Source organism: Triturus cristatus, chromosome 5_1 (genome assembly GCF_964204655.1).
Source record: "Triturus cristatus chromosome 5_1, aTriCri1.1, whole genome shotgun sequence".
NCBI lineage: Eukaryota > Metazoa > Chordata > Amphibia > Caudata > Salamandridae > Triturus > Triturus cristatus.
Genome location: NC_140587.1, coordinates 224,223,893 through 224,247,674, shown reverse-complemented (window position 1 = coordinate 224,247,674; position 23,782 = coordinate 224,223,893). Strand labels below are relative to the sequence as shown.

The window sequence follows — 23,782 nt, the reverse complement described above, 5'->3', positions numbered from 1 at the left end:
TCACTCCCCAATGCCTCTCCAGACCTTTTGGCATCCAACCAAAGGTCTGCCTCCAACGCAAGCTCTCTGGAACCAGAGAACTCACACTCCACCGGGTGTTGGCATAGCTCTGGAAAACAAGGACTTAAAATATGCTCTCCAACAAATGAATCACACAGCCCCCCACAGTTGTTAACCAAGCTACCGTTTGCCTCACCCTCCAGTGCCTCACACAAGTACCCCACACCACTCTCCTGAGATTGGCAAGACAGTACCTGCCTGTCTCTGTCACACAACTCACACTCTTCTGGGCGGTCTTCACACTCACACACCAAGGTTTCTACCATGGGGGAACCCCTCTCCCTGTACCTCTCATCTAGGGTCAGTAGAGTGTCCCTCCCACCACTAGGAATATGGTCCCCTGTGCCAGTTCCCCAATCCACTTCAGGGACACTGCACTCCACTGGAACTACATCATAAACCTGAACCCCCTGGTGTATGTCAACCCCCTCCCTCAAGTTAGGCGCCACATCTCTGGGTGTTTGTACCTCTCCCTCAGCACTGGATATTACAATCTTGCTGCCACCATCTGAGCTGGACTCCACCTCCAACTCAGCAAAGCTCACTTCTTGAGCTAACCATTCTTCTTCAGCTGAGACACTCATGGCCTCAAGCCTCTCGAGCTCCAAATCAAGCTCCCTCATTCTTAATTCATGTGCCAAGGTCAATTTCAATTCTTCCAAGGCACGGGCATTCTTGCTCTCCTCCTTTGCCATTTCCATTTCAAGCCTCATGACTTCTAACTCATGATCTCTAGCCCTTTGATTCTCCTCCAACTCCTCTGGAGTGAGACTCCTACTGGAATGGGAGCTGCCAGCCCTTGAGACTGGTCCGACCACGGGCAGAGCTTGGGGAACAAAACCATTCTCTTCATCTGCATCATCTTCCTCTTGAGCCTCCCACCAGGCCTTCAAGACTCTTTGTAGCACATCCCTTCTAGATCCGCTTTCACAGGGCAACCAAGGTCTTTGCAGAATTGCTTGAGCTCCTCAACCTTGTACGAATACAGATCCTCCATGGAAAACTCCAATTCTGCCCTCTCACTTGTTGCCACCTGAGACATGATGCTCTTGAAGAGTTACTCCAAAATAGAATCAAAAATATAGTATGTGGTTGTCTATTGGTCTGCACTTAAACTAGTGATGTACACCAATTACTGTGGGTCAAGTACAAATACAAGTTCAATCCCACCGCTGCCACCAATGTTAGATCTGGGGGTCTCTAGTTGGCAGGGTAGGTACCACTGTCCAAGTAGGGACCCTTGCTTCTAGTCAGGGAAAGGGGGATACACTGTTAAGATAACCCCTGCTCACCCTCTAGGTAGCTTGGCCTGAGCAGTCTAGGCTATCAAAGGCAATGTGTAAAGTATTTGTACCAACACTCACAGTAACACAGTGAAAACACCACAGATTTACTCCACACCAGTTTTAGAAAAATAATGTATCTTTACTAAAAACTTCACAAGACCAAATACTACAGAAAAACCAACATACAATTAAAAAGGTTACTTTAAAGATAGTTCAAGAGTTTGCAGAAAGTACTCCAGGATGTCAAAATCAGTGTCCTGCACAATGCGACTCTCAATGCACAAAATGCGACACTCTCGTGCCCAACAGTACCTGTAGTTGCGATAAGGTTCCCAAAAGCTATAACAAGGAAGATGGCAAAGGCGATGCGATACTCCTGAGATCCTGGGGAGGCTTTGCAGCAGCCCTGCTTCACGCAGCAGAGGTGGATGCGCCGGCTCCGATCTGTAGGGGGAGGATGCGATACCTTTGGCTTTCGTTGCGTAGGTTTCTTGGGGGGAAGCTTCACGCACAGGTTCGATGCGACACTCTTCGATGTGGTGCGATGCGTGGCGCAGCGTTGCCTTCCGGCGCCGCAACTCTCGATGCGCCACGGAACGGGACTCTACGTCGACGCACGCAGCGACTGGAGACTTTCACGCACCGGCAGTGGTGCGGTTCGCAAACTGGTTCTGCGACGACCCTCGCAACGCCAGGAATCTTCACGCTTCGGGACGATGCTCGACGCACTCGGCGATGCGGGGACCCTGCGTGTTGCGATGGTGCCGCGATGAAATTTTCCTCGCACTCTCGATCTTGCGACGCGCAATCGGATGATGCGTTGGGTACCAGTCACTCTTGTTCACGCTTCTGCTTCCCAGCTCCCAAACACAGCAAAACGACCTCCTGAGGCCCCAAGACTGGGCAAGCACTCCAAGGCAGGTCAGAACTCTCTCAGCAGAGTTCCAGGGGAGCTGGTGGTGAAGTCCTTTTGTTCCTGGGACTTCTTAACAGGGAGCCAGCTCCTCTCAGGCCCTTGGAGATCAGAATCAAAAGAAGGGGACACAGCAAAGTCCTTCCCCTCTCCTTGGCAGCAAAGCAAAACAGCAAGCAGGCAGTCTTCTCCTCTTCAGTCCTTTCAGCTTTCTCCTTGGCAGAGGTTTCTTCTTAGTTCCAAGGTGATCTAAAGTTTTAGGTGTCTGGGGTCCTCTTCTTATACCCCTCCAAGTCTTTGTCTCTCTTTGTTCCAGTGGGGGGATTCCCCTGCTCAAACCGGTTCCTGGGTGTGCTCTGCTCTGGAGCACCTGGTTCCTTTCAGAGTGAGGGGCAGGGTCGTTAGACGCTCAGCAGGAGGTGGAGCCTTCTTTGTGCCAGAAGAGGCAGAGTCCTCAGCCTGGCCAGCAGGGGGTGGAGACAGCTTTGTGTTTGTCAGGGGCAGCCCTATTCAGACCCAGGGACTACTCCTCCCACCCATCTAAAGCAGATCTACCTATTCACCCTGCTGCTGACTCATCCAGGCTCCTGGAGCCACCTAGCACATCACCTGACACCAGTCAGCCAACCAGCACACAGGCACATAGGAAGGTTAAACAGGAGAATAGCTACTTTCTAAAAAGTGCTATTCCCACACAGTGAATTTAAAAACCATCTTGCTAAAAAGATGTATAATTAAATTCTGAACACAGAGATACCAAACTTGGATTTTCTATCTTGCCCCTATGGGAAGATAGGCATGTAAACAGCCTTCCCCATTCTATCCTATGGGCAAGATAGCCTCTCAGCAGTGAAAAACGAAAATGGCTGTAATTCACTACCAGGGCATGTTACACACCTCAGTACATGCCCTACCTTTCAGATACACTGCACCCAGCCCAGGGGGGTACCTAGGGCCACCATAGGGATGTCTGACATGTACAGAAAGGGAAGGATAAGGCCTGGTCAGTGGGTGCACTGGCCAGGTCGACATGGCAGTCCTGGACTGCACATAGGCACTGCAAGCAGGCCTAAGACATCATTTTAGCTCTACTCCTGTGGGTGGCACAATCAGTGCTGCAGCCCACTAGTAGCATTTGAATCACCAGCCCTGGCACACGCAGTGCACTTTACTAGGGGCTAACAGGTGAAACAAATATACCAATCATGGATAACCAATCAATACAACAATTTATACAGAGAGCATATGCACTTTAGCACTGATCAGCAGTGGTAAAGTGCCCAGAGTCTTATTGCCAACAACCACGGGTCAGAAAAAATGAAGGAGGAAGAAGCAAAAAGTTTAGGGATAACCCTGCAAAAAGGGCCGTTTCCAACAGGGCCGGATCGTGACTCCACTAAAGATTAAGATCTGCATTCCATGGCCCTATAGAAGATAGGCCTACAATTTAGGGGAGACATCTGTGGTTCAAAGTTTCCCTTGAACTCTCCGTAACTTCAAAGACACACGTCAGTATAACTACAGGTGTCATCCTTCAGCAAGGGCTGAGATATGCTTGTGGGGACGCAGGACAGGAAAACCCGAACTGCATCGGGGTGCAGATTGCCAGAGAACTCTGTGGTACACATGGAGGATAACTGCCCATGAAGGGGACTGTGTGCCCTTTCTGAATAATGGCTGGCCTGGCTGAAGACATGTTAAAGTGTGGCTCCCTGAAGCGCACTGTCCAAGGGCCAGTCTGTGGGCCACCGGTTCTCCCAGAGATCTCAGGGACATCAAAGATCTCCTGTGAGGGACCTACACCATCTACCTGTGACATCTGGAAAGTGGTGCCCTCTCAAGTGCCCACATCGGCTACTGAATCCTTACTGGTAGCTCGGTGTGAGCATGCAATGAATTCTTGTGTCTGGAGACCGGATTTTCGAGTGCAGAGCCCCATACATTTTTGCCTGCATCTAAGACATGTGGTTCCTGTACTGCTGTGGACCCTGACACTCATAAGCATCTAGTTGGTGGTGAGTGGATTCCCAGGTTGCGGCACCCTTGCGAAGCCTGTGTCGTAGATTGATCTGGTGCAACCTATATCATTGTGCACTGGATGTTGTGCCTCATTTCCTTTGAGGAACGGAATTTGCAACTTTTCATTGTTTGTGACCAGAATTGCCTGGTGCAACCCATCTCAATGTGCACCAATCATTGTGCCTCATTTCCAAGGAGGTATGGAATTTGCAACTCTTCATGTTGGAAACTTAAAGTGCCTGGTGTGACTCATACCAACGTGCACCAGATGCTGTGCCCAGATTGCCTGGGCACGACCCTGATCAACGAGTACCATTTGGGGTGCCTCCTCCCATCAGTAGGCTCCCCTGTGTTACTCCCCATTCATCAGTTCTTCCCCTTTTGATCCTCATCAAGGCGGACCAACTACCCTCTCCACACTTGGCCCCTCCGGAAGACATCTCGGCATCAGGTAGTAGCGAGAGAGAGATTGACTGTGTTGAAGGACCGCTTCTGAGACATTTCGGAGGTGGGTAAGAGACTGCGTGACTCTATTGTGAGTTGATACCTCTGGGTGAACTTCCCGAGTGGCTGCTAACCTTCCCTTGTTTACGTCTATCTCCTAAATAAAACTTGCTACATACCCCCACCTACTTCCCAAAGTCTCCGACTAAGTGTGACTTCAGCTGTGTGTGGCCAAGTATTTGGGAAGTGGGGCTGGTTATCTTCCATCCAGGGGTATCGGACAATCGGGGTGAACCAGAGGGTGGAGGGATGCTGGGGCCACAGAGTCTGCAGGGTGTGATCCATTGATCTGCTGGGTACCAGTAGCACCCCATTAGGGTGCTTAGTGTGTATGTGTGTAAGAGTATTCCATACGGACTGGGCTGATACCAGTTACATCCGGTAGCGGTGCCGAGTGAGTGTGTGGTAGTGATACTCTGCGGACCACCTGTGATTGATGACACTGGCCGACAGTGTCACTGTATGCGTTGATTTCCTGCCTAAAGCAAAATACAATTGACATTGGGCTTACCCGCGTGGCTCTAGCATGTGGTGCTGCTAAAAAGTGTTCTTGTTTCATGTATGTACATATCTTTGATATTGGTGTGACCCGCAACTGTATTATCAGGATTGTTAGCGTGGGCCTGGGGTGGATAGCGTGTTGCACTGCTTAAGGGTGCTCTCTCTCTATTGGGGGGTGGGGGGGTTAGATTGGATATTGTGCACAGTGTGCATACTTTTGATATCATAAAGATACGTGTGGGCCTAGTACTGCTAGCAATATTTCCAAATGTGTTTTATGCTCAAAAGTATATGTTCATGTTATAATGATTGAATATGTGTGTTGAAAAAAAACGTTATTTACATACATCCTGTGTGGTCTCGTTTGTGACGCTCAGTGTATTTATCGCGTGTGACTGTTGTACCTTTGCTTTACATACTGCCTCTGAGGAAAGCCTGACTGCTCTACGCAAAGCTACCCAAGGGTGAGCTCAGGTTATACGGCGAGCGTAATCACCCGCCCTTGAAGGGAGTGCTAGGTTCTGTCTGGCTGGGGGAATCCTTCCAGCCAACCAGAAAGTGCCAGTTCCAAAAGTCCCTACAGGCCACCTGCTCCCATCTTACAACAGGGAAACACTGGAGTCACATTCCCTATTGAATTAGATTGGGCACTGTGAAAGGGACAGCAGAAGACACCGATTTTCTTTAATATCAGGATACCTTTTTTCATACTCCTTAAATTATCTTGTTTCGTTTTCACTCTAACTCTCATGGCCCCCAAAACTTTTCTACACCAACTAAAAGAAAAAAATGACATTCAACTCTGAGTGACGCTAAGTTGTCTAGTTTAACTGTGCGCGACAAAAGGATATTACCACTGTGCACCTTAGGTCTGAAATATTCCTTTCACTATCAAGAGAATTTTTTTGTAATATAGTCCCTTCAGTTTCATTGCTAATAATTTCTTGTTCTGTTAAAATGATTTGTTTTTACATTTTGTGCCACTGACCTACATTTTGCAAGCGAAACACTGCACACAACTCTGCGAAATGCATCTTTTCAAAGCAAGCAAGAAGACGGACACGAAAGCTGACATTTTGCAGAGATACTGACCTTTAAACCTCGAGGGCCCTCGGGGCCTGGTGGACCAGTCTCACCCTACAGACAAAACAAAGGAGCAGAGTTAGATAACACCTCTGCGGCGTGCAGGCACTTTAATATTTCAAAGCCTAAAAATCAGCGCACACCACAGGAAATATGTCAACAATGCGTTTTTCAGAAGAGCGTGTTTTCCCTGCCCTCGGGCTACTGTCGCGCGCGCCGCCGTTACCACAAACACGGTAAATGCATTAATCGGAATAATCATAAACGAGACTTTTGGCATCGCCCAGCCTGGTCGCCAAGCCGCGCTCTCCCAGCACGGATGGATGGAACGCCAACAATGCCACTTACCCGTCGGGCTAACATCTGCGCTAGCTGTGGGAAGCAGCCAATATTTACAAATCGAAGGTATACAACTTTTGCGTCGCGCATGTTCATATGTATTTTTTCACAATTGCTCTGCTGCTGGAAACTTCTCACTGACTCAAGCCTGTTGAAGTTCTACTACCTCCAACAACGTCTGCTCACTTCCCCAATGTGTCCCTTCCTGTCTCCCACAGCATCCCCTGACTCCAAGGTCATCACTTCTGAATCTTTCCAGAAGTACCTAACCCTTCATTCTTATTATTTTCGACAGATTTTACCTTCCCGCACATTCCTCAGATCTCTTTCTAGCACTTATATTTCGTTTTTTTGTCCAGCCTTATTCATTCAGAAGGGGATGTAGCCTAACGGCCAGAGCTGCGGACTTTAGAGCAGGGCAACCAGGTTTCAGTCTCGGCGTTTGGCCCAACATCCTGTGATTCTGGGTAAATCACTTAATGTGCCAAGCCCCTTGCGCCACTTTTGCGTCACTTTGAACAAGGAAAAAGTGACGCAAAAGTGGCGCACGGGCTTGTAAATCTGCCCCCAGTGTCTACCCAAAAATGAGTGCGTCCTTGTGTAATGTAACTGGTGCTCACGTAAAGCGCTGGAATCCTTTCGGGTGTAAGTTCGCGCATTATAAAACTTCAAGAAAGAAATTCTCTCGCGTTCCTCCTTAAACATCCCGGATCCCTCAACTCCACGCTCTCCAGGGCCCTATTCTCAGATGCTATTTCTAGCCCATTTATATTCGCATTTAAGATCCCCAGACATACTCTTCAATCCCCACAATTAACCAATTCCCATCCTGCGCAAATCAAAATGGAACATGTAACTCTAAGAGGAACAGTGGCCCCACAGGAGCCAGACACTGCAAAGATGGGAGTGCGGACCAAGGGCTGAAGCCACTAGCTGGGTTAGTAAGAAGTTAACGCACACTACGAACCTCGCTGCTGGAACTGATATGATGCATGGCACAACATTTGCTTTTATTCTTTTAATACTTGTTTTTTTATTAAGTGATTTTATTTAATGACATATTTTATCCCCCTATACGTTATAACGTTCAAATGTCTTTCATGGCCACTGAAAGGTTTTAGTATTTTATCCTGTGTCTAATGCTATGTGATGCTTTCTTTTTTGTAACAATTTTAGTTAATTGAACAAATAAACGAATTACTTACTCACATTTAACTCTTCCCATCCCAATCCTTCTTTTTTATACTTATGTAGACTCCACACACTGCATTCCTTCTAGAACTGTTTCTCTGTGCCAGAATTCTTAATAACGTTTTTTAAAAATTCATTTCTAATCCCATCACCCCAACACTCTTCTTGTCCATCATTGACCCTTACATCTCTCCTTCCTCAATACTCTTCTAATCCTTTGCTGTCGATATGATTTTCTTTAGCACTCCCACAGTTTTCAAGTCTCGCTCAGGTTCTTGTCAACAGACCCATCTTCTTAATCTCAACATCCATGCTTCCTCCATGACCTGTCCACTAGCCCACTCTCTTTCACTTCCCTACAATCCCGCCTGATTGTGACCATTAAAGCTCCTCTCCCCAACCTCTGCTGTTATTATCCTGAGACCCCCGCTTCTACTCTTTCCCGCCTCCTCCTACGTTCCATTCACTCTCAGATTCATACTTCCATTACCAGTCTCTCCACACTTTCATTCTTACACAACAAATGAGCGCACACTGAACGCTCCTCTGTTACCGAGCATTCTTTCTACATCTAAATAATTGTCAATGGTAACCAGGCTTTGGGAACTATGTGGATTTAGCAGCTATCTTTATCTTACCACACAGAATCATAACCAGTTCATACTTAAACTGTCACCACTCCGCTCCACCCAACTGGCCCTAACCACCATCCCACGGATCCGTAAGACCACAGCTGGAAGAAAATCCTTCTCCCACCCGATGCGAAGTCCTGGAACTCTCTGCCTCTCCACCTCAGGCAATCACCATCGTTGCCGCCATTCAGGATGGACCTCAAGACCTGGCTATTCGACTGAATCACAGCTCCCCCCCCCCCCCTCCTCTCAGTGCCTTGAGACTCTCACGGGTGAGTAGTCACGCTTTAAAAGATTAATGATTGATTGACTCTCCTAGGTGAGATATGCTGAATCAGTTATTGAATTTTTTTTGTATATTCAACACATACATACATTGACCGTAAAGTTGATTATCTTGCCAACACAGTAACAATTTGAAAGCTTTTCACTCCTAGTTGTGGACAGTGATCTGTGACTATCAAGTTGGTTTGGACCCGGTATCTCATTCAGACTGCATTTCTTCTGCAGTCAATAAGACATTTGCTCAGAGTCATCACAGGGTTGTAAAATGGCTGTCATGACTTGGGATACGTTCAAAATTAACAAATTTCCCTCATGGATTTACTCAATAGTCTCCAACAGTAAATTTCAGATCAATATATATTGAACCAAAGACAAGGAGTCCATAACACTTAAACACAACAAAGATAGAGTATATTGTTATTTTATTTAATTTAAAACTTGTTATATACCTCAGATTGTATTATAGCAATATGTCCACAATTATCAAATACATTAGGGTAAGTATCTTCATAAACAACATACATGAGAGAGAATGATAATTAATAAAATAACTCTCAATAACAATTCAAATCAATATTTACACATAATTAAATCAAACAAATCAAACATTCAATATGAGAATCAAGGATATATTTCATACATATAAAATTGGTTTAAAAACACAAATATGATTTTGTCCTCTTGTCGACGCGTTTCGGTGTAAAGTGTGATTTGTAACACCTTCTTCAGGACCAATACATTAAAAAGAGCTCTCTCTATCAAGTATAATCAATCTATAAAGAGAGAATATATACAATTATAATACATACATGTACTCATAGTGTTCAACCCTATCTTTGGTTCGACATACTTGATTTTGGATGACTGAAAACATTAGAAAAGTTTTCTAGATTTATAAAATGCCAGTTATGAATTAAAAGGTACAGAAAACTGCACCTAAAACTGTCAGAGCCTCGCTGTTATATAAGGCCTATCCTCTTATGGCCCATCAGTCTATTTACTCGCCAAGGTATAATTTTACTTGCTTTGACTGAGGACCTCCTAAAATTCATTCCAGTTTGAAAGAGGCATACATTAAATAAGTCCTCCCCAATAACGATTATTTCCAAGAGTATATTGCTGTTACTTATGTCATTACTGTAATTGGCCCATATTAAATTTTAGGCATATACTCACATGAGAATGGGACCTTTAATCGTAGTCCTTGCGTGACCAGAGTTGGCGAGTAAATAGACTGATGGGCCATAAGAGGATAGGCCTTATATAACAGCGAGGCTCTGACAGTTTTAGGTGCAGTTTTCTGTACCTTTTAATTAATAACTGGCATTTTATAAATCTAGAAAACTTTTCTAATGTTTTCAGTCATCCAAAATCAAGTATGTCGAACCAAAGATAGGGTTGAACACTATGAGTACATGTATGTATTATAATTGTATATATTCTCTCTTTATAGATTGATTATACTTGATAGAGAGAGCTGTTTTTAATGTATTGGTCCTGAAGAAGGTGTTACAAATCACACTTTACACCGAAACGCGTCGACAAGAGGACAAAATCATATTTGTGTTTTTAAACCAATTTTATACGTATGAAATATATCCTTGATTCTCATATTGAATGTTTGATTTGTTTGATTTAATTATGTGTAAATATTGATTTGAATTGTTATTGAGAGTTATTTTATTAATTATCATTCTCTCTCATGTATGTTGTTTATGAAGATACTTACCCTAATGTATTTGATAATTGTGGACATATTGCTATAATACAATCTGAGGTATATAACAAGTTTTAAATTAAATAAAATAACAATATACTCTATCTTTGTTGTGTTTAAGTGTTATGGACTCCTTGTCTTTGGTTCAATATATATTGATCTGAAATTTACTGTTGGAGACTATTGAGTAAATCCATGAGGGAAATTTGTTAATTTTGAACGTTGTTACGTACCCGGTCCCTTCTGGCTAAACCTGGGAAACTCTCTTTTTGTATTATGACTTGGGATACACCAGACTAAATGGTGATTATGAATTACCTTTTGGACAGTCAGACCAAATCTTCACAACCCATATGTATTAATGCTGAGAACTGCCTCTGGCAATGTCTGGTGACTACCTGTGTGATTTAGTTGAGCTTCCACAACATTCTTGCAACAAAGTCTCTGAAAAGCCATGCCGTAGGTCTTTCAAGTGCTCTTGGCTTGTCTTCGAGTTCAATGGGTAGAGTTCAAAACCTATGCTCAAAGATGGTCTGTGATGTGCATGTTCCAACAACTCTATGTAGTCTATGTACACTTTAAGACCAAAATAAAGGCTATATAAAAATAGGAACAATTCATCTCCTGAGTACCAACAAAAGGTTGTGAAACAGGGTAAAACAATTAGGATAATAGTATTCAATGAAAGTCAATGTCACCAACTGCTTAGATAACAAAGGAAACCAATGAAGGTGCATTGGAAATCATGAACAAAAACCAGGCAAATATATAAGAGGGTCATTTAAAGTTTGGCGAAGTTGTTGGGAAATTCACAATGAACTGACAGCTCTCACTCTGCCAAACTCAATGGAGGCGAGAAACTGCTGATGTTTTGCTAGAGGGTTCTCTGCTGGCTCTGTTGCTACAAGACCTGGCTGTACCCATCTGCTGCAGAGGCCACTACCTTTACTGCATCAGAAGGCATAACCTATTTGTGGCAGTCTTCCAATGCTGGATTTTCCTCCCCAGGTCCAATATACGAGGCATTGCAGACCCTGTCAAGGACGACTGGCAAAGAGTCCGACACAAATGGGACCAAAAACCCCTGTTTGTGAATGCCATTGCTATTTCATAGCTCTCCAATGGTTTGTTTCTGAAATAAATACAAAAAATCTGACCAGCCAACAGGATTTGGTGGAAAGCATGCATTACCTTTTAGTTGAAAGTGCTCTTGCCATTCAACAGCATAACTATTAAAAAATGATTCAAACTGAAGCTGTTGATTTAATGTGAGGCTGCAACAATGGCTGGCAGACTGCCCGGCAAGGCAAGAACTGTACCAGTTGTGCCCTTATTGATCTTTTAGCAAGGACAAGTAAGACAGATGTTTGGACTGGGCCTTGTGAATATGTTACCTTCTAACGCTCATAGAGCACGAAGGGAGAAAGAGAGAGGCTGAGAGATAACCACACCTGCCTCCAAAGTAACTATATAACACAAAAATGGTGTGGTAACTTTACGCCAGAAACCACTGGAGAAGAGATAACCCAGGCCTGGATGTGTGGGTCGGATATTTATGACATCAGTAAATGGTGGCTCGCGGTTTGCAGGTCACTGCGAGTTGCACAGCTTTATACACACTGGTCTTCCAATTAATAAACCATCAACCATAGTATTCCCATTTGTAGTCCATTTTAGGAGAAAACTTTTTTGAATAAAAAGGACTACAAATGGAAATACTATGGTTGATGGTTTATTAATTGGAATACCAGTGTGTATAAAGCTGTGCAACTCGCAGTGACCCGCAAACCGCGAGCCACCATTTACTGATGTTTTCATGTCATGCGCGTTTGGAATGGAGCGCATTCGAGTGCTGCACGCTAAATCGGATAAAAAAGAAATAGGAACTTGTACTGTTTAAAATACGGGTGTGCTTCAGGTTTTTGTCACTTTCAGATATTTATGACTTCATATCCACAGAACCATATTATGTTTGTGTGTCTTCTATTGAGAATGCCAATTCCATGAATTGGGCGAGGTGGGCTCACTCACGTAATGTGACATGCTTCATCATAGGCCACCTCGTCCCACCCTGGTAGGACAATACCACCAGGGCGGACTCGACCTCGGGTTAGGCTGTCCAGAAGGAGTTCTTAGATATTCTTCTCTTTTCTGGATAACAATGGATAACAATGGTCCAGTTGCCAACTAAACATACCTCAGGGTATACCCCACTAAGTATCCTTTTAATAGTGTGATCCTTGGGTATAGATAAATCAAATTAAAGTAAGGTAATAGAGGGGTATGGCCACGGATATTATGATCCTTGCCTCCCCATAGTTCTTACCAACATGTTTCTGCCCATCCTAGCAGCCTTCTAGGTCTTGGGGATTCATCAGGGTTGTGAACTATAGGGGGCGTGGTTTCGGCGCCTTAGAAGATGGCCGCCGCTACGATGAGCTCCGCAGCGATGTGAGACGCCGCAGCTGTTCCAGGACACTTTCTCCTGTTGTCGGAACGTGGAAACTGCTTCCGACTTCATTGGAAGTACTGCTCCAGTCGTTAAGCTCCAATTCCTGGCATATGGTGAGCGAGAAGACACTTTTTCGACTTCATGACGGTTACGATTTACCCGCGGCCGCCATTTTGTTTTTCATGAAGTAATCTCCTCACATTTGCCGCACTGCTCCGCAAACAATGCAGACTCCCAATGGAAAATCTCAGTAATGAAGATTCTGGGACAACTTATTGGAACACTTATGGGAATGCATTTTCTGCCTTTTCGCTGCCATGACTAGCTTTTTGTTCTCTCAGGCATGTTGCTGGAGGGGGTTGGAGCTCCTCAGGAAAATAGTATGAACTGGTCAGTCATATGAATCCTCCGCTCTCAGCTGCTTCTTTTGAATATTACCCCTTTCTGAACAACAACTTGTCATTACTTTTGACGTTTTCTATGCCTAGGACCATATACGTGCATAGGGTGTTCTGCTTTCAGTGACTTCCTACCATTACACCTCTCTCACAAAAATTTTTGCTGTGGGGTGCTTTTTCTCAACTCAGTCATGGCAACTTCCCGGACTACCCGCAAGGATACTCCGCAAACCAGCGATACCGCTCTGGAAGATTTTAACCCTTTTAACATCCTGCAAGAAGGAACAGACGATAATTCTGGTGATCCTGTTACTACGAAGAACTCTTCCTCCTCTACGACTCGGTTAGGTACCAAACAGGGTTCAAAAATACCGTCATCGGCTTCCTTCACGCCTAGGAAAAGAGGGAAAGCGAATCCGCCCTCTCCCACCAATTCTTCTTCACCTCTCTCATTGGAGCTTATCCTTGAGGAGATTCGTGCCCTCAAACCATACATGGAGGAAACTAACACCCGTCTATTGAGTTTGGAAGATAACTGGTCCCACACTGTGCAAAGGGTCGACGTTCTGGAGAAGCGTGTTGATACTGTTCAAGACCTCGCTGCTCAAGTTCCTCATATTCACAAAGAAGTCGACCGCCTCAAGCAACAGGTCGAGCAGTTAGAAAATCGCAATAGGCGCAACAATTTGCGCATTTATGGCCTGACTGAGGGACTTGAAGGTTCTGATCCGATATCTTATTTTAAGACTTTCCTCCCTACACTTCTTGGTTTTTCAGCATTTCCTCCATTAAATATTCAACGGGCACACCGTTTGGGTCAGAGTCCTCATGCTTCATCTCCTTCAGCAAAACCTAGAGGAGTTATTTTGTACTTCTTAGAATATACTGATCTTCTTAAGGTTTTGCACACTGCCAAACAGAAGGGAAAGATCACTTGGAACGGATCTAATCTCTTTTTTGCCCAAGATTATGCCAAGGTTACGGCTGATCGACGCAAGAAATGTTTGGATATGAGGCCAGTACTTCGCAGCATGAATGCCCGTTATGGCTTATTCCATCCCTGTCTGTTCAAAGTAACTTACAATAACAAAACAACCAACTATGAGGACCCTGAGGTGCTTCAAAAATTTCTGAACTCATGTAGTGGAGTCTCTATGGACATCTCTAAGCCATGATCTGATTTGAATGCTTTAGTTCCAATTGCTCATACTTTGTTTCTTATTTGCCCTCAATTCTGATTTTTCTTTATGTTTCCCATATGTGTATACGTTGGAGTTATGTTGCTTCCCATGTTAACTAGTGCTAATTATTGTTCTTATATTCCCCTTTAACAGGTTGCGGTTTCTGTGTTCCCTTACCTTCTTCGTTTTTCGTTCATCCTGGATGATGTCTTGCGTGTGCCCCTCGTCCTGCGATCCCTCATCCGGCGTCTGGCCTCCTTCGTGTGGCTCCACCTACCCCAACATGATTGTTCGTTTGTGGTATGTTTTTTCTATTTTTTGTATGTCATCTCTATTGTTATTGTTCTTATTCTTGTTCTGTCTTTTTCCTTCCCACTATCTTCGCTCTCTCCCTCTTTTTCTCTTTTCTCCTCTATTTCATTTATATTTTCGGCTTATTTTTTATGCTTCTTATGTAATTCATTTCTTTCTTTGCTGTCTTATGATCGTCTATATGTCTTATTGCTATCTCGCTACAATAATACCTTTTTTCTGTATTTTACTGCATTCTTCACAGGTTTTTTGCTTGCATGCATGGCAAACTCTTTAACGAATTGTTTTTGCTAAGTTTATAAAGATTTAAATGTCGTTAAACATTATATCTTGGAATGTTAAGGGTTTGGGTTCTCCTATCAAACGTCAACGAGTTTTGTCACATGTTGCAAATTTAAAAGGAGACATTGCTCTTCTGCAGGAAATCCATATACAAGATACTGAGATAACTAAGTTACGGCGAAATTGGGTGGGCCACGTTTTTGCATCTCCGGGCTCAGGAAAACGCAACGGGGTTGCCATTCTTTGCCATAAGCGCTTGGATGTCCATCTCATAAAGCAAGATAATGATTCTGATGGTAGATGGGTTATGACCTCTTTGCTGATTAATAAGGTTCCTCTCACTATTTTTAACGTTTATGCTCCTACCACACACGATAAATTGTTCTGGCCCCATATTCTTTCTCTTTTAATGCAATGCACTGACGAATATTTGGTTTTTGGTGGGGATTGTAATATGGTTGTAGACCCCTTTATTGACAGGCATTCTAAATCCAGATTTGTCCCCTCCGCTGCACATTCCCAATTCACTTCCACTATTTCTCAAAGAGCTCTTGTAGACTCTTGGAGACTCTGCCACCCTACACTCCAAGAATATACTTACTACTCACCTGCCCATTCCTCACAATCCCGAATAGACTACCTTTTTATTTCCAAGGCTCTACTTCAACACACTTCCCGGGCGGACATAGGATCTATATTGATTTCTGATCATGCTCCCGTCTCCTTGAGTTTGGATCTACTCCCTCCCACTAAAGGGTCCAGACGCTGGAGGTTTAATAATTCCCTTTTACTGGATCCTAAATTCACGCCAGCCTTTCTCGAGTTTGCCTCCTTATTTTTTGAAGAGAATGAATCTCCTCAACTGTCTCCTCAACTTATATGGGATTCCTTCAAGGCTGCCTCTAGGGACTTCATCATATCCTTTGTTGCACAAAAACGTCGTGCAGCCTTTCTTTCATCTCAATCACTCAACTTACAAATTAAAAAGTTAGAACATCTTTATTACATGTCAAATAGCCAATCCATTCTAAAAGAACTCATTAACGCTAAGCTTTCTTTTAACAAAGTGTCTACTGACTCTGCAAATCTGTATTTGCTTAAATAGAGTGCTAAATATTACACTGCACAAAACAAATCCGGTAATCTCCTGGCTAAGTACCTCAAGGTTAAAAAAGAACGTACCAAAATTGAACCTATCACATCGTCATCTAATACTGTGCTCCATAGGGACGAAGACATTCTCTTGGAATTTTCCAATTTCTACAAAACATTATACACCCCAGAATCTTCACCCCTTCTATCTGATATCGATCAGTATTTAGCCTCCATTTCTCCTCCTCCTTCTTCTTTGAGCGTGGATTTTTCCGCCCTAGAGTCTGATATCCAAGATAAAGATATTCTTAAGGCTATTCAGTCACTCAAAAAGGGGAAAGCTCCGGGTCCGGACGGCTTTACAATAGAATTCTACACACATTTCTCTAATTTACTTATTCCCAAATTACTTAAATTATTCTTATTCTTTATTGCTTCCCGGAGTTCTGACGGTTCATTTCAAGAGGCTCTAATTTGTCTTCTCCCTAAAGAAGGTAAAGACCACTCCCTATGTAAAAATTACAGACCTATCTCTTTAATTAATTTGGACTATAAAATTTTCGCGAAAATTCTTGCGCTTCGTCTGGATAATATTTTACCCCACTTAATAGGCAAGGAACAATGTGGTTTCAATAAAGGTCGCCACCTTTCGGATAATACTCGTCTCTTTTTCAATGTTCTCAGTAAGTCTCATTCCCACCCTTCCTCCCTAGCAGCCGTGGCTTTGGACGCTGAGAAAGCTTTTGATAGAGTTAACTGGCAGTTTATCTTTTCAACCCTTACCTGGTTTGGTTTCGGCCCTAAATTTCTATCTTATGTTTCATTGCTTTATTCTTTCCCAAAATCATTTATTCTGGCTAATGGATTAGTTTCTTCGTCTTTCCCATTACTCAGAGGAGTCAGACAGGGTTGTCCTCTTTCTCCGCTTTTATTTATCCTGACCCTAGAACCCTTCTTGTCTAAAATCCGGATGAACAAGAACATCACTGGTTTTCCTTATGGTGATCAGCAATTAAAAATCTCGGCTTATGCCGATGATATTCTTTTATTTATTTCTAACCCCCAGTCTTCTTTACCGGCCTTCCTCTCAGAAGTCTCTACTTTCTCCTCGGTCTCAGGGTACAAGCTGAATGTAGACAAGTGCGAAATTCTTCCATTAAATAAGTATTGTTTCCATGCTGACTTTGTATCTTCCTCCTTTCACTGGAGTCCTGCGAAAATTAAATATTTAGGCCTATGGTTCACTCCATCTATTAAAGATACTGTAGCGCTCAATCTTAAAAATCTTCTGTCAACTTTATCCGACTCTACTGCGCGATGGCACCCCTTGTTTTTATCCTGGTGGGGTAGATTGGATTCTATAAAAATGATGTTGGTTCCTATAATTTTATTTTTCTTGTCCAATCTTCCTGTTAACATTCCCAAATCCTGGTACAAAAAAATATATACTATTCTCTCACAATTTCTGTGGCAAAAGAAAAAGTCTAGAATGTCTTTTTCCAAGCTCAAACAACCTAAGCATTTGGGTGGTGTTAATTTTCCCGACTTTGCATCTTATCATACCTCCTTCTTCCTGAAGAATTCCTCTGCAGTACTATCACAGAACGCAACAGATTTGCTTTCCTTGCCTTTGTGGGTAGAAATTGAATCTCATTTCATTACCCCCTTCTCTTTTGATGAATTTCTGTCCTTATCTAACACTCCCCAAAAATTTTCCCTTCCCATTCTTATGCATGTGCGTAAAATATTTCATCCTATTATGTTAGATGGTTTAGATGTCCGAAATAGGTTCTTACGTTCTCCGATTTGGTATAACAATCGTATTAAGATTAAAAACCGGACTATTTTCTGGAAGGATTGGTTCAATCTTGGCCTTAAGTGGACACATCAGCTTTTTCTAGGTGATACCTGTATACCCTTCTCTACATTACAATCGTGTTATTCCCTCCCGCTTTCATATCACCCTAAATATACATTACTGACTCTAGCTGCTCAAAGTTCTTACGATAAACTTATGACTTCTTCTGAGCAGATCATTCCCTCTCCAGTTCCAATCTCATTTTTAACAGGGAACACTTCAGCTTCTCAAATTTATAACAAATTAAGATCCACTGGTCAGTCCCGTAATAAATCTGCTGTTGAGTTTAGCTGGGAATCTGATTTATCTACATCCTTCTCCACTTCAATCTGGGATAAAATTTGGATTAAACTTCGGAAATCTTCTAGAGCAGCAAATACCACACAAACACTGTTCTTTTTATATAACAGACTTTTACTCACTCCTGCTAAACTTCATCAAATTAATCATCTATCTCCCTCTACTTGTTGGTCATGTCCGGCCCCGGTTGCAGACCTTATGCACATGCTATTTACTTGCCCAGTTATTCATCAATTTTGGTCTAGGGTTTGGCAACAAATTAATAAAATATTTCATACGCAAATCCCATTTTCCTTTGTCCATATTTTTCTAGGTAGTGTTGCTGAGGTTTGGTCCTCTTCCACCTCCCTTAATACCCTCATTATTGATTTACTTATTGCTGTTGCCTTTCAACAAATTACCAAATCATGGAAAAATGCCTCAAATGTTTCTTTTCAGGCCTGGTGGTATGGAGTCTGTTATAACCATCGACTAGATAGAGCCTATGTTCACCCGATTACATTAGCCATTAAACGTGACCTACTATGGCTGCCTGTGACTAACTTCCTAAATGTGTCTGCTCAATCGTTGCCATCGCATACTCCAGTTATAGAAGAAGTCTCCAAACCTCCATAGATTATAATCAGTTTAATACGGTTGTATTTTGTGCTTTATTCTCAATATATAATTAAGTTTGTAGTAGTGAGATCAATATGATATTTGTGTTGTATATTAGACCAATGTTTTCAGTGTTATAAGCATATGATATTTCTATCTGTTTACTTTTCCTCCTCTCTCTCTTTCTTTCTCCTTCCTATCTCCTTTTTCTTCTCTCCTTTTCTTACTTTTTCTTTCCTTATTGTACGCAATATTTTTTCTACTTTGTATCATTGACTTATACTGTATTGTATTATTGCTCTATCTTATGTTTATTTCCAATAAACTTTTCTTTAAACTCAAAAAGGGTTGTGAACTATACCCCTACCCTATCAATAAGTGATGGACAATGGGACGTAACCAAGGAAATGCAATCAAAACAGAGAGGGCCCACCTCTCTAAGATTAAGACATCTGATTCAGAGACCTATAATTGTGTTGCTATTAGCATCATATTCTGTTGAGGGGTGCACCTCCTGTAGTCACACATTCCTCAAGGAGTAATGCCCTCTTCGATCCTAACTGTTCCCTTACCAACAACCAACTATTGGTAAGGGAACTGTTAGGATCAAAGAGGGCATTACTCCTTGATTTGATAGAATTTTTTCCTTGTTTACGTTCCCCTGGCCCTCACTTATTGATAGGGTAGGGGTATAGTTCACAACCCTGACAAATGCCCAAGACCTATTACACTGCTAGGAAGGGCAGAAATATATTTGTAAAGACTATGGAACTGCGGTTGATACATCTACTGTTGTGAGACTCTTTGCCCCAATCCTTTGGTGCTTCCTGTTCTTACTGTGTCCTGATGATGACTCTGTCCTAAGTAATTTTGTCAAGAGGTCGGAACGTAAACATTAACATATGTGGACGGGTTGTACATTTTTATTGTGGTTTTCAACACTCATATTATGAACGCTGTTCATAACAACATATTGTTTGCATATAGCACAAGCACACTTTTTAGTCACTCAATATCACTTTCACTGTGCTGTCCCTTTGTAGGAGCACCTTGTCTTTCGAGAAATGTAAATGTTGTGTCATATTATTCTGAACCGTTTCTGCATTACATGAACGGAATTGTCAACATAAATGCACCCATTGCATAACCAATAACTCGCAGAGGAGTTTCTTTACAACACTATTGCATTGGAAGTCCAAGGTTACACTTCCCGCATAGGGACACTTTTTCTGATAATAATTGTCCAGCCCTGGTCCCTGGGTCGCTAGGTTGCCCCCTTTTTTTCCAACACATCAGATATTAGTGGCTAGCCTCAACTAGCTATTTGGTTGTGGGACTTTCGTAGCTTGGGATACTACAGAGAGCTATGCTCACAGGAGAGGCCATACCACCTCTGCCAGCTTAAATTGAATTTGCACCAGAAGAACAGCAGTGAGTGGAATATTATGTAAAAACTGGCAGAAGAAGCGGCAATATCTGTCAGATCAGCTATTATTCTTAATTCCAACCACGTTTGTCAAACCTATAACGTGGTTACCCCCATGGGCCCATATCAGGTATGGGTAAATCTGCATTGTGTCTATGGAGTGTAAATTGGCATTGTGTCTACATACCGAGTGACCTTATTGTTTAAATACATTTCTTTTTTATAACTCTGGGAAGGAAAATGATAAAAACATGCTCAAAAGATCATTTGTACAATCTATAAATAATCTAGTTCAGTGGTGAAAGTTGTTTCTTTACATCTGTAGTGGTAAGGCAACTTTTAAAATCATTCTTTGTACGGCTTCAAGTCAATCAGTACTAAACTAGTTCTGCTGATTGCCCTTTCCTTCAGTTGGAGTAATTAGCCTCCCAATTAGGTGTCAAAGACTTTCTGTTAGGAGTCTTCACACAAATGTCGAAATGCAGGGAAACGTTTGTGGAGCAATCACTGGACCCTTATCTAAAATGGGCTATCTGAAAGGTGACAGGGACAGCTGGCATCACAAAAGTCAAGATCAACAGTGTGTCTTTTAACCTTAAAATACCATTCAGAAGCCAAAGTGATAGATGTTTTTAATCCAGTGAGCCTTCTCCAAAATTGTGGAAAAAGACCAACAGGATTTGAAGGAAAGATGTTCCTAGGTCAGGAAGAGGTGAGGTGTCCTCCCTTCCATAGGGATAGATATGAGAAGGGACTTGGAGGTGCTGACAGGGGAACCTGGCTTCCACTATCTGGGAAGGGGTACAGTCAAGAAAATCAGGATTTGCTGAAAAAAGGGGGACATGGGGTTGGTGGGAATGAGACAGATATTGGGCCTAATAAAATCTCAAACCAGTGGCATTTCCCTGGATAAACCGTCGCCCCACAACCAGCTCCTCAACAATAAATTTTGGACATTGAAAAATGCAGCTTGGCCTAACTGTGATGAAGGCTGGGGTTGCCTCCTGCTCTGCATTTCAACTTAGGAACTGGCACTGATCTTTCAGGGTCCGCTGGCTAGCCTTCTATAACTGTCCAGGGACAACAAAAGTCGGATGAAGAACACAATCTGGCGTAAGAGAAGCAACTCCATTGCAGGGTGTGCATAAATAATATATATGTAGACTTGGACCATAAGAGCCATCCCTGTAGAACTAGAAGCTGTGAATACACCAGGAGTAAACTTCCCAACTTCAACAAGAATTAACACATTGTCATTTGTGTAACCTCTGGAGGACCTGGGTAAGGAACCAAAACCTCCTAAACAAAGGTGCATTGTTGCCAGATAGGGACTGTCAAGCAGCTTGTAAAGATTTCTGTTAGATTTCAAGGCTACCACAGGACTGCTGCAAAAAAGCAATCTTATCCTTGGTGCCCTTCCACGTACAGCTTCCTGCCTTGCCCTGCTGGAGAAATTTGAAGAAAGCCTACAATTGAATGTAGGACTTTGGACTGTGGTAAGTTCATCTCTGTGGTGAAGCACTCTCTGTAGCTGTGAAATCCAGTTTTGTTCCACTCAAAGCTGTTGGTGCCAAAACTGAAGAGTTCAGAGGGATCTCGACGACAGTGTTACTGACTCTGGGGAATCCTTGGTGGCTTTAACAACCAGGTTTACCCACCTAGAAGAAGTTGAAACCCACAACAAAGTCCAAGTCAAGTAAACCTCTGACCAGTGTGAGGGAGTTTACCTGACCCCAGCTTTATCTTGGTCAGCCCAAATTGATGCCACTGTTGAAGTCTACCACAAACAAATGTTGACAATTAATGTTGCTGTGCCATTTACGGCTGATTTTTGCCTTTAAAATTGAAAGATCAACATCTCTGGTTACCTTAGTCTGCTTTTGGCTATTTCGGTGTAATTTATTTTAGATTGGTTTGGTAATATTGTTCTGTGATGTTATTAAGTTGTTACATTGTTTAGTAATGTTTGAACCTATCATCACATTTCTCTGGAGAAACATTTGCTGCTTGCACCAGGAGTTGAGCATCGATTATCACTGATATATTTTGTAACCTAACAAGATTGTATGTTAAGATGTTAGCGTGTCAACCCACCAAATTAATAATCCATTTTCTAACACTCCCAATCCCTGAAGTCACTATGCACTGCAATCAGACTACTTGATGCAAGGAGGCAAGCATCAACAGAAGTAAAGTTAGCAGACTGTGCTTGGTGGTAAATCAGTGGACTGGCTCTCAAAACATTAGCAGAAAATTGGTCAGCCCAGGATGAATGCTGAGCCAAGTGAAAAGGGTTGCTATCTTTCTTTTGTATGAAAGTAGTAATTCTTCTTTCAAAATTGTTATATGTGTTTTTTAGATGATAGCTCATCATATTAAAGAAAAAATCCCTAAGGTGGCATTTATAAGTCTTTTTGAGCACCTATGGAAGTCTTTTCGAAACATGACCTAATCCCCCTTTGTCAGCAGAATGGCGTTTCCAAATACCAACAGGGTTAACTTGTGGAAGCCTTAGCTCACGTAACACTTGTTTCTATTGCAACATGGCTCCTGGCTTCGCTTTTTCTTCCCCCTTGTCTACTGGTTTAATAAATTAAATGGAATAGTTAACTGATAGTCAACCATTGTAGGTGGGTCTTCACGCTGGACTTGTTCCAGGGATAAGTCACTTATTCCAGAAACAACACGGTTCCCACCCTGCTGTCTGGACCAAAGCAGCTTGAAGGCCCATCCTGTTGTGATGTTAATGCAAGCATTTTATATGGAAGGTAACATACAAGTATAATTTGCCAGCTACTGCTACACTCAAGCAAATGTTAATAGGTTTGGCCAGAGTAATTTTTCATTTGTAACCACTCAACAAATATATTGTGAACTGTTCTATTCTTTTACTATATGAGAACACAGTTACCTTGAGTTTTCTTGGTGCCAAGAGCAGAATCCTAGTCTCAGTAAAGAAATCCATGTATAGGGAAAGCAAAGGCTATCAAGATTTTTCTAATTGGAGGTGGTTGGCCTTTCATCTAAAAGTGACAGGGTTATTATAGTTCCAGAGAGGGGGCACTGTTTCACTTGCACTGCTGTTGAAAAACAGAAGATTAAAAATGTATGTCAGCAGAACAGGGGCACCTCTCTAGGATAGGCTTAGATCATCTGCAAGCAAAGCAGCACTGGTACTAAGATTTATGTGTGTGACAGGAGGAGGCGTTTACATGCCTCATGCTTCTGGACGGGCAGCCAGTGTGGCAAACAAATATAGGCGGATAATGTTTTTGAATACTCATAACCAATCATGTCGTAGCATTCAGCATAATTATTCGAAAGACGTTTGGTAGAGGCTAATTTCAGGGACAA

At 42.7% G+C, this 23,782-nt stretch overlaps 1 protein-coding gene across 1 annotated transcript in view; it reads right to left on the bottom strand.

The window, feature by feature from the left end:
• COL22A1 (collagen type XXII alpha 1 chain) overlaps positions 1-23,782 on the bottom strand; it is a 1,010,593-nt gene that overhangs the window by 510,033 nt on the left and 476,778 nt on the right. Inside the window, exon 10 of the mRNA XM_085604869.1 lies at positions 6,376-6,420. Coding sequence (XP_085460995.1) covers positions 6,376-6,420 — 45 coding nt within the window. The remainder of the gene's footprint in view (positions 1-6,375; positions 6,421-23,782) is intronic.